This window comes from Brienomyrus brachyistius, chromosome 1, assembly GCF_023856365.1.
Source record: "Brienomyrus brachyistius isolate T26 chromosome 1, BBRACH_0.4, whole genome shotgun sequence".
NCBI lineage: Eukaryota > Metazoa > Chordata > Actinopteri > Osteoglossiformes > Mormyridae > Brienomyrus > Brienomyrus brachyistius.
In genome coordinates this window covers 20568175-20586744 of record NC_064533.1, presented here as the reverse complement: position 1 = coordinate 20586744, position 18570 = coordinate 20568175, and the positions used below count along the sequence as shown (strand labels likewise).

The 18570-nt window shown below is 42.2% G+C and overlaps 1 protein-coding gene across 5 annotated transcripts in view; it reads right to left on the bottom strand.

The window, feature by feature from the left end:
* Positions 1–215: 215 nt before the first annotated feature.
* Positions 216–18570, bottom strand: part of jcada (junctional cadherin 5 associated a) — a 33411-nt gene continuing 15056 nt past the window's right edge. For all 5 annotated transcript variants that reach the window (XM_049015912.1, XM_049015890.1, XM_049015910.1 and 2 more), the window contains 3 exons: positions 11914–12299; positions 3302–7155; positions 216–2618 (listed from right to left, as the gene is read on the bottom strand). In XM_049015912.1, coding sequence (XP_048871869.1) covers positions 2584–2618; positions 3302–7155; positions 11914–12212 — 4188 coding nt within the window. In that variant the 5' untranslated portion in view covers positions 12213–12299 and the 3' untranslated portion in view covers positions 216–2583. The remainder of the gene's footprint in view (positions 2619–3301; positions 7156–11913; positions 12300–18570) is intronic.

Sequence of the window (18570 nt, the reverse complement as noted above, 5' to 3'; positions counted from 1 at the left end):
AGAAATCTTGTTTTATGATACAGGTTCCAGAGGTCCCCAGCTATTTTTTCCCGTGAGTGAAATACCACCAACAACACAAACCTCCACTGTGAGGTGGTGTGGTGTGTGCAACACTTGTTTTGAATTCTTATTTCTAACAATAGGTCTCTGTATTTCCCTCAACGACAAATACATTTTAAAATAAAATATAATCATTTCAAAATAAGACACAAAAATCATCATGCAAAGAATTTATTTACGAATAAGTCTGCATTAACATACAACAGAAGCACACTCATACGACTGTATGTTATGGTCATTTTCATGTTCATAAATACAAAGGTTGAGATGTGCCTTGAGGAAAAAAAAAGAGTTCCCTTTTAAAATACTCTAAAAATAGTTCGTTTTGATTTAAATACTTGGCATAGTTTTCAAAATAAAAATATGTAATATGAAAGATAATGTATTGGGTAGACTAGAGTACCAAATGCAATTATTTGCAAAACATTTTCCCCTTCCTTCCCTCTCATTTCATTTCATTTATTTTAATTTTATTTCATGCAAGAAAAGCAATGCCTGTGTACAAAAAAGCATTTCAATTTCATATGAAAATAGAAAATATTACAACACAATGTGCATAATTATTTATGTTGCACATAACCGGCAATATAAAAGATTAATGACAACTAGTTAGAACAGTCCACTTGGTAAGCCAAGGGCTGGGGTTGGTTCCACGGACAGCGTGGTGGGTTGAGTGAAATCTATAACACTGGAGCCAACAAACATACACCATCAAGGTGTTCAGATCGATGACAAACGAGAACAATGATGCCATCAAGCATTACGGTCAAGACCAACAGCAGTAACATCATGCCTCCGGTCTTATCCTGCCAATCATACCTCAGAAACATTCTCTTGCTATTAAGGTCTGACCGAGGAAAGTTTTTCACGTCTGAAAACTCATCCTGTTCTCTCATGTCCATATTGCAAGCGAACAAAAGAGAAAAAAATGACATTTGTGGCAAGCAGAAAGACACAAACACAATTTTATTGCTATCATTCTGTATGGAACATTTCAATGTTTAAGTCCCGTTAAATGAAAATGAGTCAAAAATCAGTAGTTTCAACAGATTTGCGTTTCATATTATGTAATGTTAACACTTCAGCTAATGACTAAAAACTAAGGTGAAGCAGTTTGATGATTATAACTGACCTGTTGTGGAGCTTTTATGAGATTAAGATGCAAGAAATAATACATTAATTAGCTTTAAGTCAAAATAATGTAAATATTTTCACATTTAAAAACAAAAATATAAACATACCATTTTAAAATCTTGTCATACTACGCATTATAGTATTTTGGCCAGATCTGCTTTCATATGAAAACTTTTACACTATTACGGTTGTATGTAAAATGTATTACTTAGAGACTACCAATAAAACTGTTAGTATTTCCAAATATTTATTGGTTCAGTAGAACTTACCATAAACAGTGTGTTCATGGCACACTGCATTTATTATTTGAAATTTCTTTTCATTTTGTTTATCCTTTTTTGAAAAGCACTATTGTAGAAAATTCTGTATATATTATTATAATCATCAGGCATACAATACTTCTTAAAGCTTAATGAAAATGGTCAACAAAAACAATAGGGTTAAATAAAAATCTCAATATATAGATAAAATATACTTTATTTTGTACATTAAGCAGGCAGATTTGATGGAATAAAAATAAATACTTTATGAAATGAAAAGTTTGTGATGTTTTGTATAATGTTTAAAATCTGTGGTAGACAGAGAGAAATGTGCGCGTGGACACACCCTTCATGGCAAATATTTAAAGCAAGATCTTCACACTGTTTAAAGCATGTCTGGACAGCATTGTTCTATGCAACAATATTGCTGTTTCTGATACAATGAAATGCACCAGTGCTCTTAACCTGATCAGACGTGTTCCCTAGCTTCAAAGTAACCCCCCCCTGGAAAAAAAGCTAATAATGAAATCAATCACTAGAAATACTCAGCTGGTTATGGCACAAAATAACTTTTTTAATGATTTATGGCGGATGGTCATGTGCTAAAAAAATAATCAGTTTTTATAAAGTTCTAATAAACCTTTACATTTTAAACTATATATATTTGGTGTTGACAACACAGATTGTAAAGGAACATTCTGCACTGCTCTTCTGTCGTTTCTATTTTGTTCAGAAAACACAAGCAATTACATTCACATATTGACAGCGATCTGGTAACTAAACCGTGAATGTATGAGCAGTGCTCGTTTTGCAAAAACATTTTTTTTTCTTCTGAATATTAAAAAAAACCTTGGTTCACGTTACAGAATTGCATAACGTTGGTGGGAGAAACTGCGTTTTAGAGGGAACGAGGGATGAGAGAACAACATGAGAAAAGATGCCCCTCCCGAGGGCCACACCCCTTTGGCAGTAGAAGAGGGTTCAGCACAGCGCCCGATGACAGTGTACACAATGCTCGTGTCGAAGAAGAAGGCCATTTCCGCAGGACTGGCATGAAATGAAGGCATTCTCGTGGGTTGCCAGGTCACAGTGTCGGCGCTGATTTTAAAATGGAGATGACAGTCCGGGTCTACACCCTTTCGACTAGACTAGGGTCATAGGAATCTGGAAACCAAACAGAAAGCAGCAGTTACTTTACTTGTCTATGCTGTGAGAAAAAATATCTTCAAAACATGCAGAGGAACCAAAAGCAAAGTTGTAACCCTGCATTAGATCTGAATTTCTAGTTCACTGAGTTAAGTCTTGTGAAGGCTCAGACCTTCCTCCCTCATCAACTCTGCCAGTATTGTTAGAAAGACCATTTAAACCACACCTGCAAAAAGGACCAAACAGGTTATCAGTGTTTGTTGTCCAAGGTTCAAATGTCTGAATCACAAGTGATTTAGATTGTTCAGTGTTATAAAGATTTGCTTCACAGGGATTTAATTGCAATGTAGCCATTTGGAATTTAACCTTATTGATTCTTATGTGGTACATTTTAATTCATAAACAGTTTGTTTTTAGTATTTTAAGACAAAATAAAGAAAAGTGCTCTCATATGCTACACTTCATGAGAAATGTAACAAACTACAAATACATTCTTTTTCAAAGCTATATTGTTTCCATTTCGTTCTATTCCAAAAATAAAAATGGTTTTCTTCCAGGCAAATTACCTGGATTCTACTGTATCCAGGAATATGAATCACTGGGTCATCTGCTTCCACCTGGGAACAGCCTGGTTTGCTAAACTAACACAGTCTAGTCGCAGAGACAAGCTAAACTTTCAGCACATAAGTTCACAGACTGACCTGAGGGGGGCTGCGGATCCCCATCTTGGAGCTCTGTTCTTTTGGAGGACATACTAAAGCCTCGGGGTAGAGTAAGCGCCCTCTTGATGGCTGGGGTAGTATTACGGGACTGTGGCTGGGGCCGGGCGGGCTGGGACTGTTCCAGCATGCTTGCCCCTGCCCTGGCCTCATCCTCAGGCTCCTCTCCCGAGTCCAAGCTCCTGAAATTGAGGCGTCTCATCCGTGACACAGAGTCTACTTCCTTCATCCGGGCCAAGCGATCTGCTGCTACCTTGCAGGATGAGGCACCTAGCCTGCCCTGCAGTGCTTCGATCATCCGGGACGTGCTCAGGCCCTTACACCCTTCATCAGCATTGGTCCTCACAGACAGAACTGGCTTATTCTCAGGGCCCTCTGCTGCTCCCGGTTTCTTTCCAACGCAGTTCCCATTATCCTTGCTAAGGTTATTGTCCTTACTGGTTTCCATCTCGTCCGCCGTCTCACCTTCTTGTCTCATATCTGATATGGATGCCTCACTCACTTCTTCACACTGGTCGCTCACATGCATTTGCTTTCCGTTGGCACATTCTGGAGATTTACTACCCAGATGTTCGCTGTCATTTTCTGTTTTTGGTTCTTCTGCTTGTTTCCCCTCTCTCCGGTCCACCACGCCCAAAGATTCAGCAGGTACGTCTATTCCTAATATTCTGGCTGCCCTCTCTTCAATGGACTCATTCTCAGGGATGCCCTCAGCACATTTGACTTCATAAAGCTTGCTTAGGTCTTCTGCTGGCACACTGTTGACTTTCTCTTTCAACAGCAGGGTCTCCAGATGCTTCTCCGCCAATGACAACTGCTTCCTCCAATCGAAATGTTCAGAAGTGTTGTCAGGAGCAGTGACATCATTTATGTCATCGTCTGGTACATCATCGACAATACAACGTGTCCCCCCCCTATTGTAGAACCTATCAAATTGTCTTTTGACCATTATAACGTTCACACTCTTTTCCCCACTGAATTTTGGCAGTGAGTTCCCTTTCTTTGACTTCCTTCCTCTCACAGCTTTGGAAAAGGAACTTTCCAGTGTGGAACCTGCACTGCAGTATCCTGCACTCTTCAGTGTTGTTAGAGGACCTGTGCTCAGACTCCTGAATTTGTTCTCTTTCTTCTCTTTCGGCACTGGCTTTTCCCTTGACATCTGCAAGGCTTGACATACATCCTCATAGTCAGGGGGACTGGTCAGTGTGGAGGCATCCTGCATCAGTTGTCTTGGAGCCCCTGGAGCTTCTGTGTACACCGTTAATCCCACATCCTTCAGTAGAGACTCTGAGGGAACAGTAATGTCTGGCTTTAATGCCTTGCGGTCACCTTGTACATTCTGGAGAATGTGAGTGGTGGCATTCTGGTCTGGTAAGCCAGCTTCTGACACCACTGGCGCCTCTTCTCTCTGCAGTCTGTTGAAACTCACTGCCTTCCCAACAGGTCTAGAAAATGCGCTCCTCACCTCTCGGTATTCTGAATCTGTAGCAGACGTCCAGCTCCTGAAAGCAGTCTTGTTGTTTGCGTTTGGGAACTCATCGGACAGACTCGTTCCCTTATTGTCATCCAGAACTGTCAGCAGGGGGCTTTCAACATTAGTGCTGGTCTTACTCAGCTCCAGGATGTTTCTGTATGCCTCATCCAGGTTCTCTATACACTGGTCAACACTTGGCGTCTGACCAAACTGTTCCTGAAGCTCCTTGTTGAAAGACTCCAGTTCCTCTATTGCATCCCCTGGGCGTCTACTGACAGGCTTTAGCAGGAACTGACCGAAGACCTCCGGGCCACTGCCGGCTGCCGGTTTGTCACTCTTTTGGGCTGGAAGGTAGTCCGCCTCTTCTTGGCTTCCTGAGAATTGTGGTTGCTGAGTTTTGTTCTTGATAAGCTGGTTGGAGAAATTGGCTGTCCTTGAGAAGGCGCTGTTGCTGGAAGGATTCAGGCTTTTCTGCCCCTTCATTGGGTAGCTAAATCTGTTGCTGCAGTCGGTGCTTATGCTGCTGTCGGTAGTGGTGTCAGGAGCAGCATTGCCCTGGTCTTGTGCTTGCTGGTTTGGGGGAACCTGAGGAGGTCCCTTGGACACCTCAGGGGAGCTGGTCTGCGTCTCCTGGTCTCTGTACTGGTCTCCAGGCCAGGACCCGGGGTACTGCAGCTCTCTGCATTTGTTCAGCTGAAGGATTGGCCTTCTATAAGAGGGTCTTTTCCGTCCTTTGAGACTCAGTGCTCCACCAGTCAATGGTCGCCGCTCCAATTCAGATGAGGATGTGCTTAGGAGGCTTTGGTTTTGAACATGGCTCCTATTGTTTTCGGTGGAGCCCCCTACTGGATCTGGCACTCTCTTGTTGTTATTCTGATCTGACAACTCCCCGTTTGACTGTGAGTGAATTGGGACGGACACTAAACAGAATATGGTCTCAGTGAATTTTCTTTTTGAGCTCTTTTCTAATTCAGGGCAAGGCTCGATTTTCTTGACTTGTGTTACAGTCTCACAGAATCCCTGGTTCAAATTTGCATTCTGCTGAGATGAGATGTTTTGGAAAGCCGTGTAAGATCGATCTTTCTGATACTTGTTACAGCTTTGGTCAGATGCTGTGGAGTTGTCACTCGCCTTGTGCACACCACTGAGCCGTCTATTTTCATTGTCTTGCTCACTATTAGATCTCTTGTCAGTGTCCATATTGATATAATGTCCCTTTGGCGGGAGAAAGGCACTGTTGTGTGAAGATTGTTCAAACACTGTAGCACGGGGAAGCTCTTCACTGATGCTTCGGATATTGTCTGGGTAGGTCAGTGAGTTTCCACACAGCCCTCCTGAGATGTGTCTCACACGGGGGTCATCGAAGGGTATGTACTGAACACATCCCACATGCTCTTCTGTATATCCAGGACATATCTTTTTCCTAACTTGTGCACTTCTGTCCCTCTGATAGTCCAGCCAAGAGTTTCCTGCCTGTCTGGAAGACCACTTCCCACCCTGCTGAAAGGGCTCTCCCTTCCACATGGAGTTTGACAATATTTCACCAGACATCTTTTGGTTTCCTTTCTGCAGCAAGGGCCTTTTATAAGATGGAGGCGGTATGTAAACCGGAGGCCCTGCGTTGGACCCCGTTGGTTCTTGTGCAAAATAGTCTGGCCTAGAACCCCCACTAACCCTTTGGGAGTGCAATGCTTTGTCTCTTGGCTGAACCCCCATATCTCCGGCAAGCATCTCCAAGCTTCCCCGTGTTTGCTGGTGAGCCTCATAGGAGGGTGGTTTAAGGGGCCTGCTAAGCCTGGGGATTGGTAGAAGAGACTTAGGAGCATCCCTACTGCTTAGCTCTATGTGGAACCTCCTGGAAGGTCCTTGGGATTGGCTGCCAATGACCCTCAGGCCAGTGAAGGAAATGGGTCCCCATACTGGCATTTCAGGATACTGCGCTCTTTCCGGTGACAGCACCCTGGGGAGTGATTGGGATTTCCCTCGTGTCCCAGGGTGGGTGTCGCCCCCAGGGACCAATATACGCTGCTGCTCACGTGCCCACCTCTCGCCTTCTCCATCGGAAAGCTGTCGCCCCAAGTCCACTGCTGGCTGCCAGTCTTCTGTGCCCAGACTCTGACATTTCCTGTCCTCAATCACCATTCTCTGCTCCCCATCTCGGAGCCGGGCACCATCGTCCCACCTCTGCCTTTCATGTCCTAGCCCATCCGGTGGCATTCCTGCCTTGCTGAAGCTGCTTCCTCTTGGATCTCTCCTATCTCCAAAATCTAACAGGATGCTGAAGTCCTGACCCCTCCTTCTCCAGTAGGACACATCCCTCCCATCCCTCTGAGAAGACAGACTCCTTGGGTCATCGTAGAACCTGCAGCAGAAATACAATGATTATGTTAGTGAGATTTCAAGCAAACAAATCTTGCAAATGAATATTATGATGGGGTCAAAAAGCTATCTGCTAGCTCGATATTCCAGTCAATACTACAGTTTTTATAAATAACATATATAAACAGGCAAATACAGCAAAAAGTAAATGGCCACATTGATATTGTGCTTGCATTTAAACACAAACTCCGCCATCATGCATTCTTGATAAAGTATAACTGAGAACCATGATGTTGTGTGTGCCAGGCAAAAAACACCGTATTGGACACCAAGTACTTTGCATTACAAGGGTTGAGTCCAAGAACATACATACTAATGATATTTTTGTCTTTTGACAAAGCTATGTGGGTCATCACATTATGAAATAAGGTTTACTGGCTCACCAGAGTAACACAAAGTGTGTGCTAAGACAGATCTGATGTATTGTCTGAATGAAATGTTTGGGGCACCATTGTCAATTAGTCTTAAAGGTCCTTTTAATGAACCAATACACTGACATTTTCTGAGGCACAAACCTGGACTTTTGACAGATGAACAAGTGTATGGTTTATGCTAATGGTTAGGTGCCCTTTCCCAAAATATGTATTTTCTCTGTGAACAGTAGATATGATGAGTTTGAGGGTGACATTAAAAAGCAGGTTAAGATTAAATTCTACAGATTCATTTCAGTTATTTGTTGCATTATCGCTGATTAAATATAAAATTCCCTATCTATAATTTATGGTTGCTGTTCTTGTAGACTCATCTCATTTTGGTTTTGTGCAATGATTTTGGCAAAAAAATATGGTCCTAAAGTATACTGCCCCTAAAGTATCTAATCTGCCTTCTTAAGACGTGCTTCTGCCAAAATTCTGTAGTTTCCTGAGTAATAGAGTAATTCTCTATTTACTGTAGTAGGAAATACAACCTCTAGCATTTTCCCATCATCTGGATTCATCTGTCAGGATCAGCCTCTGTCCTGTCCTGTCCTTTTCAATATGTCGGTTTTATTGTTCGGTCTGCAGGTGTTGCTGGCCATCATGTTTGGCAGTAGCTCCTTATGTTTCTCCTGTTCCCTGGGCCACTGCATGGGTTAATGGGCTAAGCGGGCAGTTATGTCATCCAGGCTTCCCCTTCTGTTGTTTGAGTTATGATTATAAAAGTAATTACAATTTATAATTATGTCTACATAACTAGTTACAAAGAAACATAAATGTTAAATATATATTTGTGTATTTCTGCTGCAGTGGTTGCTCCGTTATTCCGTGTATAGCATTGGACTGTTACGTTTTGATATTTTAGTTTCTCCTGGTGTTAGATCCTTTGTTGATTGCCCTCATCTGCGTTCCTGTGTTGTTAGTGCTTGTTAATGCCTATACCTGTCTCCTGTAATTGCATGCCCCTTTTCCTCTCATCGGCTCGTCATTTTGTCCAGTTGCCTTGCCTGTTCCTGTGCTGCTTCCAGTTTTAGTTGTTTTGTTTTACTTTTAATGAAGCCCTTTTGTTTATGAACCACAACGTGGATTGTCCGTCCTTCACCATGCCTGTCTATAACACTCGTCCTCATCTTTATATTCAAGACTCAACAATTCTTTATTGTCAACACATCCATGTACAAGTACACCCATCCATCCATCCATCCATCCATCCATTTTCCAAACCGCTTATCCTACTGGGTCGCGAGGGGTCCGGAGCCTATCCCGGAAGCAATGGGCACGAGGCTGTACAAGTACACAGTGCACTGAAATACCATTTTCCTTGGTCTCCCTATGATGCTACATATACACACAAATACAAAAAAAAATCATGGAAAATTAAGGAAAAGGAACAGAAAACAATTACGTAGGACCCTCTTAATAATAATAATTTAAAAATATAGGACTGTTTTAAAAATTATAACACAGTGGCTGAGCAATAGCAAGCAGCATATAACAACAGAAACTGAATATTCTAACACATATATTCATATATAAAAATAATACTGGTATGTATAAAATGTGTTTTGTACAGTACATAAGTTTTCTCCATAGACTTTTTTTCTCCACTTTCTTGGAAAATCCAAAGCAGATTCTTAGTGTCAAAGATGCCTGAAAGCAGTTTCCTTTGGATATGTGGGAACATTGTGTGGCGATGAATAAAATGAACTCCTGGGTTGAGTTCCCCTTTAAGCACAACCCTGACAACCTTTGTTCGGCCTGAGCTGTGACCAAAAGGGTGCCAGCACCTAAAAATCTGTGTGCATTTCTCCATTCAAACACAATCCCTTTGACTGCATTACAGTAAAACCTATGTGTGTCACTGGTGATGTTCCCAAAGGATATGCCATAAACATAGATAAGAAAAGCACATTTGGATGCATGATGAACGGAAGATTCTGGGCTGTTTTGGAATGCGACATGGTGGGATACTAAGTTCGCCTTCCCGGTAATTTCAGAAGGGAGGCTGGCCCAAAATTCCCATGAAAGTGCCCTAAGATATTCTTGAGGATAATAGAAATCTGCCGCGCCCTCGACCTGAGACAGACTGCCCATTACTCTCCTCAAACAGTCCAGTGTTGTTTGTTTATCTATTGAAATCACACAATCGATGAGTAAAACAAAAAAAAGATTAAAGGGAGAAAACAATGACTAAAACGCTAAACTAAAGCGTTAAAGCAATTTTAGTGAAACCGTGAAAATTGGGTGTGTCTATCATTATCCTCAAATACATAATATAAATGTATAAATTAAGAAATACATATATCATGTGATATCTATCCATCTATGCATCCTCCAATCACTTCATCCAGTCCAAGGTCACGGGGGAAAGCCTGGAGCTGATCCCAGGCAGCACAGGATACGCACATATATAATATACACAAACGCACACTTTTTTTGCAAGTCTTCCTAGTACATTAGATGACGAGCTATAATACTATTCCAGGTAAGTGGCTGGGCAGTTATTTGTTGATGGCGCCAGCATCAAAAATGTTCGCTTTGAAGCCGAAAAGCTAGTAGATGGTAACCCGCGCACAACCCCCACCTGGCAGAAGAATGACATTCCACGATTCAGCACGGAATGCTGAGCATATCGTCAGCAAAACTGACAGAAGAGGCAAATATATTTAGATCTGGCATTTTAATAGACATGAATTGTACATTTGTATGTGTTATAAAAACCAGTTTGTTAATCAAAAGGACAGGGGTGAGAGAGAAGCTAGTGTGAACTAGTGGGAATAGAGATTTGGTACCACGTATCATCAAATATGGGTCAGTGTGCAAGGTCATCATCAAAGGTTATTCTTTGAGTATGACATCAAATCTAAACCATCTATTCTGGCAGGTTAAATAAGACGCTTCACTGCCTTTTTTGCATCTAAAACTCATTTTGCCTTACGAAAGGGAAAAGGATTAAATCTTGACTCGTACAACATAGAAACAATACTGAAATGAGGTTTTAATTCCACCAGTCATGCAAACAGCCCAAAACGTACAAGTCACTAATCCTAAAATATTAGGATCGTTGCACAATCATTTTTTTGGAGGTAAATCATTTCTGATATGGTCTAATGGATTGCAATTTACAGATTCGCTATCAGAAGAATTGTTTAGTGTTAACATTTGTGTTCCTTTTTTGAAATGCATGAACTTTTCACAATTACCATATAAACCAGTTTCAGACCCCCAAAACTATCTGACTGCTCATTTTACAATCCACACCAGCCGAACATATTTAAAAACATATTTAAAAACTTCTAAGTAATTTCTAAGTAAAAGCATATGATCTTCTTTTAGGGCCTTTTTACGCTTAAAGAAAAACATCTGCATTTTACAGCTTCTGCAAAAAAGGGTGCAGCATTGCATTCTGGGTAAACAAGTGCTAACTAAATGGTATCCGCGGCAGTAAGTAAATAAAATACGTTACTGGTAAAAAGAAATAACCATTAACATTTATAAAAACACAAACGTTGAAGAAAAGGCCATTTTGAAGCCTACTGGACACATGTATCTGTCTTTCAAAATAATGACGTATCCGGGGAAAGCGTTACGACAATACTACGAGATATTTGCAGGATTAAATGTAAACAAGTAAATGAACTAGTCCTCTACTGCACAGCAGTGAATCTAACATTTGGGTTCTAGTGGAAAAAGAACAGCTATAGGGCTGAAAGTACGACCTGGTGAAGGATCCCGAAATAGGTGGGGCAGCATTACAGATCTGTACACGAGATCGGAAAGAAACACAGGTCTCTTCCAGCAACCGTCACGTTTCAGGCAGAAGCCGCTCCGGCGCCTCCATGCTAGAATGCAAACATCCTTTTGATCAGAGTATGCATCCATATTTAAATACATCGTATAATATTTATATGTTATATAAGGGGATGTGGGTTAGGCTGGCGGCCTTCCATAGGAACCCGGCTTGGATCCTGTGCTGGGTGGCACTGTTTACAGTACACAGTCCCATGTGGCGCCGGTGGTCTCGGGTTCACATTATCTATATTACTCTCCTTGTGATTTTATTTGGGTCGGTACGTAGTAGCAGTCGAGGTACCTGGGAGGGGGTGGGCTCGGCTATCGGACATCGATTCCCAGCACCTGAAAAACCTCGTGACCAATCCCACCTTTACGTAGCTCCCCCCATGGCGGTGGACACTGCCCTGGCCACAGCCGGAGAGGGTGGGGGGAGTCCTATGCAGACTCACTGGGGGGGGGGCAAGTTTTCTTGTGGTGCTAAGAGGCACTAAGGAAAAGCAGTATGAAAAAAGAAAAGAGAAGGAACTCACCCGCTATCTGTGGCAAGAGAATCGCCCAGGGACTGTGTGTCACCTTGGTAACCGCTGCCGGCTTTTCTCCTTTGGTTCCTCTCCCTGCATTCGTTGTCACTGGAGTAGCCCTTAGCCAGCGGCTGCCCTCCGCAGACATAGGCCCCCGTGTCCGTCTCATACCCGTTCGCTGTTCCATGACCAGACCTGTTCCCGGCGATTTCACGCCTCCAGTCAGCTTGGTGCCCCTCGCAGGGTGACGGGGCTTTACCGGGCAATTTGTATCCATGAGAAATCAGGAGATCCTGTACGCTGTACATGTTGGGTCTTCTATCCCAGGAGGGGCGGCACCGTCTCCTACCAGCAGAACTTCCAGCCGGCGTACAACTGCACCGCAGAGGCCATCACTGGGAAAACAGAGGGGGACACAAGGAGGCAGCATTAAAAACGATTATCCCCGATATCCTTTCTCCTTTGAGGGCCGGTGGGGTCGGAACAAAAAAAAAAAAAAAAAAAAAAAGCCCCCGTTTTTTAAGCCCTGTGACGATTCATGCTGCCTGCCCCTCTCCCTTTTCTTCCGCTCAACCCCATGACGATCCCAGCTTTGATCTGAATAACGTACTTACGCCGTTAAAAATCGCTCAGCGAAAAAAAAAAAAAAAAAAAAACAAAATAAAAGGAAAAGAAAATGCCAACCGTCTGGAGGGTGGCGTTTGAAGGAGTTCCCTCACGGAGGCCGACTCCCAGCCCCTCCAGCCTGGAAGCAGCTGTGGGGAGCTGCCGATCGAGAGTCTTCAGCATCAGCGCTCTGCGTTTCGGAGGACGGGAGATTTTAGATGGTTAACAGACCAGCCACGGCTCGGCTTGCAGCCCGTCCTCCCATCCCTGCTCTCTCCCGGCAACATCTAAACCTGGACCCGCGGCAGGAACGATGAGAGAGAAACAAAGTAACCGCACGGGATTTTATTTTTTTTCTGCTGCGGTCCGAAGCTGCGTGGGGAATGCAGCGCTGTGCATGGATTGCGCCACGTGCATGTGAGAGCGCGAGCGGCACATTATGCGCCGCCGTGTGCCTGACAGGCGAGGTGAAGCAAGGAGGAGCAGTGCAGGGAGCACAGCGATTTCTGCTGAGCGAGACGCCCTTCCCCATCACTCCTCATGCCAGAGGTGTTTCATCCAAACTCATTTAAAGTTTTTTTTTAAAAAAAGCTTAGAATCTATTCTGGGATTCTGGAATTTTTACAGCATGTGGTCATGAGAGATGTGTAAACAAAAACTGCACAAGTATCCAGAAATGACAAATACTTGCAAACAACATCTATTCAAATATATTTTATCAATGGTTTGCCCTCTCCCCTCTATTAACTTTATTGGTCAAACAGATGATAATCACAGCAAAATGTAATTTTGACTGTACAGATAATCATTGCATAGAGAACAATAAATTAGCCTTACGTGAAGGACAGTTTTGTAATTAAAACATACATATTTAGAGAACTGCACCGCAAACAGCATGAATAGAACAATACGTGCCATTTACGCATCGCTAAACATCATTTTCATTATTTAAAGACTGTCTGTGACGTTTGTTGGTAACAGCGAGTTTTCTAGTCAACTTTTATGCATCATATTTGCTTAATGGCACAGTTCTGAAATACAGCTGCAGAAATTGCGATATTAATATTGACACTGCAAGTTATAGACATGCAATACTCGCACTGCAAGCACTGTGATAGTCAGCTGGGTTAAGTTATGCTAAAACAATTTTACTCTGTCACAGGAAACTTTACTATTTTAATGATTGTTCCTTTTCAAGATTATGTAGAATATGTTGAAAAAAAGTCTAGTTTACTGCCGCTGCTTTTGCCTGAGCTCTGCATGCGCTCTCTCAACCAATAACGAACATTCCTGTCCTTGTTGTCAGACGCACTCATAGCCAGTGTAGCACGTTTGTGAGAATTTTAACAAAAATGAGCGAGAAGGAGAAAAGCAAAGAAGATCTGGTTACAGAAAAACATTAGTCCTTGGCCATATGGAAATATTTCGCATTTCATATAAGGAAAATTGAGCAAAAGCAAGCGATCTGTCCACAATGCTTTGTGCCTTTCGGCACACTTCACGGCAACACCACCAACTTACTTGACAGACTCTATTGGTAGATAATAAGTTCTATTTAGCTGTAGTATATTTTTGGCAAATTTCCAGCTCCTTTTTTGTTTTTACCAATATCACAACATTAATAACAAAAATTTGAAATACTGTGATGTGAATTTTTTTCCCCACTTAGGAGGGGAGATGTCCGAGTTTAAGTTGGTCCTCAAACTGATTCTCACACGGTCAGCTGACTGGGATTAAACACCCTGCATGTGATTTGCAACTGAAGAACAGCTCGTCATATCAAACATAGTCAAATAAAGCGCTTTTAAACCAAAGTTCCTGAGCTTGGTCCTGGCTTAGAAGTCCCTGGGCCGTCTCGACCTTGAACCTCTGTAGCTCTTGGCCACTTTCCTGTGTCCTTTCACACCACACAACAGGACCTGGGACCTTTATGCTAAATAAGCACGGAATACGCAAAAGTCTGTAGTTTAAACTTCTCACATAATTTCATATGAAACTTCACTGCTACACCAAAATAATAGAGGATAAATCATTCATCTTCTTAGTTATTTGGGGGCTTGATAGTGATCAAAACTGAACACAGCCTTTTATTTATATTTTACTTATATGACCCATGACATGTTCATGATTCTTGCAAAATCTGCCCAGCAGATCGATCTTTCATCTCCCACAGAATAAAAAAATTATGTAACATTATCACACTAATAAGCACTGGCAATATTAGACAAAAATATACTGGTTAGCAATCAAATTTTGCGAAGCAGAAATGTGGAGATGCAAGCAACTTCCAAGTTAGTGCCGGTGCTTTTGGTTAACCAATCAGCAAGCTACCTCTCCCCGGTAGTCTGTGTTCAAATGAAAAGTACCTTGTCCGGAGTAGGTACTAAGAAAGGGTTCTGGAATTGCCTCTGAGGAACTATAATCAGGGTAAGATCCTGCAATGTGAACACAACAAAAGTCCCTGGTTCTGAAAAAAGATTCTGGTTGCAGAAAAATTTTCAAGCAGTATCAAAGTGCCCTAGAGTCCAAGTTCTAGAGAAGAACCACGTCTGTCTGGCTGATGCCAGCCTAGCCAAAGCTCTGAATAGCGCTTTCTGCCACTCTGCTCTGCCATCTTGGACAGAGTTACAGTATCAGAAATGTCTAGCTAAGTGGTCCTCAGTGTGATGGATGCTGGTTTGAGGTTTCATCTACAGTGCGATATTTTGGAACCATGCTTAAAGACCGTGCAAACCTTGAGCCCCAGTATATACAGAATCTTCCAGTGTTCAGATGTCCATCATCACAGGGCTTATCTTCAGGATCAGCAACAGAGTTTCAGAGAGCTCTGGCTAAGGACTTCTGGTTATTACATTCCTACCATAAACCCAGTTTAAACAGTTCTAACCCCTTATGCAAAAAAAATGCTTTGAAAATTGCATGCAACAACGCTTGGGCATTTACAGACAAAACAGCCTGCATTATGATGGAAGCTGAAGGCAGAAATTTGCCTGGCTTTTTCCCAATACTTTAAAAATGCACAGTAATTAATAATAAAGTCTCCAGAGTATAAACACATGAGCTGCCCAGGGGTGACATAAAACAGCTTGAAACAACCCCGCTGATGAATAGTGTGTACCGTATGATATGTCTATATCTTATTTTTCTCAGTCCGGAAGCATTCCCCATTTTACTGGCACTGGACCATGACAACTTAGGTCATATAATGTATGTGTGTGGAGCAGCAGATTCAAACACAACTGATCTCACACACTCTCACCAGTTCTAATGAAGCCCTACAAAAACCACTGGGTGACGCTACTAGTCAACAGAACCATAATAAAACCTTACCATCTGTAATAGGCAATGTTACTGGTCAGTAAAACCCACAGAAAACCTGACCATCTGTAATAGGCAATGCTATTGGTCAGTAAATCCAGTAGAAAACCTGACCATGTGTAAAAGGCAATGTTACTGGCCAGTAAAACCCACAGAAAACCTGACCATCTGTAATAGGCAATGCTATTGGTCAAAACCCACAGAAAACCTGACCATCTGTAATAGGCAATGCTATTGGTCAAAACCCGCAGAAAACCTGATCATCTGTAATAGGCAATGCTATTGGTCAGTAAAACCCACAGAAAACCTGACCATCTGTAATAGGCAATGTTACTGGTCAGTAAATCCCACAGAAAACCTAACCATCTGTAATAGGCAATGCTATTGGTCAAAACCCATAGAAAATCTAATTATTTTTAAGAAAAGCGCAGCCTGTCTCTCATGCAAAGTCAACGGCTGTTCCCAAAACTCAAGTTTTCGGCGGCAGCGATATCCTCACAAAAAACCGACGCCACAAACAAGCCAAATTTGATGGTACCGCGTGACATTTGCGCGGTCCTACTATGGTGGCGGTTGGTGAGGAGACGAACGTTCCAGGTTGTCTGCAAGTTTTGAGGTTTCGGGAGTGCGTCCTTTGCCTGGTTTATAAATAAACAAAGCCTTTTTTTAGGTCTCTGTGTAGGCATCTGCCCTTTGCTGTGGCTGTAACGCCGGAGAGCTGGAGAACGCTGACAGTCTCCAGGCTGAGAGGTTTCGTGTCACCCCGTTACTCATGACCCATATAAGGCATGCAAGCCACTGGAGGACAATAGACATCACTAGGCCATCTGGCACTGAAGGGAGTTTTGTTTTGATTGTTTTTTGTAAAATAAGGAATTCAGATACAAATGTAAAAAGTGTTGGTGGCCTGTCAGACCTTCCGGTAAATTTATTTGCAGCCTACAAAGTCCTAACTTTTTTTTGTTCTTTTTGCATGCTAACAGCATCACAGTACGACGGAAAGGGTGAAACCGGAAAGTTGGAAAGTGGTTGGAAGTCATCGGAAACCATGTGACTTCCTCGTCAGCAGCGCTGTACTTCCTGATGACATAATCCAGAATCTGGAGTTCTTTCCATTCCCAGGCTGGAGGGAGGGTGTGTCTTTAATTTGTCATTTTTGTCCCTCCTTTCTCTCCTTCAGTGCAAACGAAGAGGCAAACGTGAAAACTTCTCATGATACTCGTACTGTGCCTATACTGTGAATGTCGTGTTGTCATGCAGGTGTCAGCCGGCTACAGATAGGCAAAGTGACTGACAGAATTTCCGCCAGCATCTACACTATTATTTCAAGAGAAAAGATACTTCAATTCCAAACTTGTGTCTAAAACTAGAAATGGACATTTTGCAGCAGACCCCCGAACAACAGTTACAGAAAATTAATTCTTAATTTATCATAATTCTGCAAATTCTTCACAATATTACTAGTTGTTTGATTTTAAAAAATTGTACCTGCTACAGTTCTAAACTGTAGGCCTGCTCCACAAATTACCTTCACACTATATTTTGCTGTTTTAAAACATGCTATATATGTGCAAAACAATGTTACTGGCATGCTAATGATATGTAGTATATCGTACGTTTATTTCTCATGAACCCCCAGTGGCTACCCAGTGACTTGGCTGACCCCTGCCATTTATCCCTTTATCTGCCAGATCTTCTCCACGCTTTATCCTGTTATAATGACTAAAGGAGTCTCACAAAGTTTCTTGAAGTTGCTGGCGACAGAACATCCCACAAAAGGGATAAGGAATCCACAGGGAGACTTTAAGAAGTGGCAAAGATAAAGTTCTTCCCAGAATTTCACAGCTATAACTGCTTTAAACTCTGGCATGAGATATAAACACCTTCTCCGCCACAAAAGTAGGCCCAGACTATAACTTATATGTGGCAAACTGTAGCGGCTCTGTTTCGAATTACCTAACGTTCCCCAATAACATGTTATCTAGAGTAGCTTAAGCTTCTGTTTTCTGACACTGCTGCCTGTGGTGTAGCACCATTTTGCTTCTCCAACAGGGTCACGAAGACACATCCTACAGTAAATTCTGTTTGGGTTCATGTGTTATTTAAAGCAGGGCAGAGACACCGAGGAAATGAGTGAAAAATACTACCCACAGTTAAAAATACACTTAGTCGTGGAACACAACCTGTATTAAGCACACTTCTGGAAGCTAACTCTTAGCTGAGTACCAAGGTCAACATGACCTTGTGAGAAATCAGACACTAGAATTACTCATACATGTAAATATAAAGTTAATATGTTGATCTAGTTGTTAAAAAGGTTTTTTCCTGGCTTATTCTTTTACTGTCTGGCCTACTGGAGCATTACTACTAGGTTCCGTTTATTGAATAAGGACTCAGACTGGCCCAACTGGAGCTACTGGGGACAGAAAGTACATGTCTGTGAACTTCCTGACCGAAGTGGAAACTTTGCACAAGTCTTAACACAAAGTGCTTTAAGTATTAGCAGAATTCTGACCTATGTAACCCCTAAGCAGTGAACACATCGGAAACCTGCGAAAGAAAACAACGTTCAAGAATCAAGAATTCCCATTATGCACGTTTTTATCATACATTTGTTCGCATGCAGCCACCACCCCGTATTTGTGAAGTTATGCAGTGTCACTAAACTCCCCAGGATTATTTATGTGCCCTACAATAGACTGTTTCCCAATTCCAGTATTTTTTTCCAATCTTACACCCTAT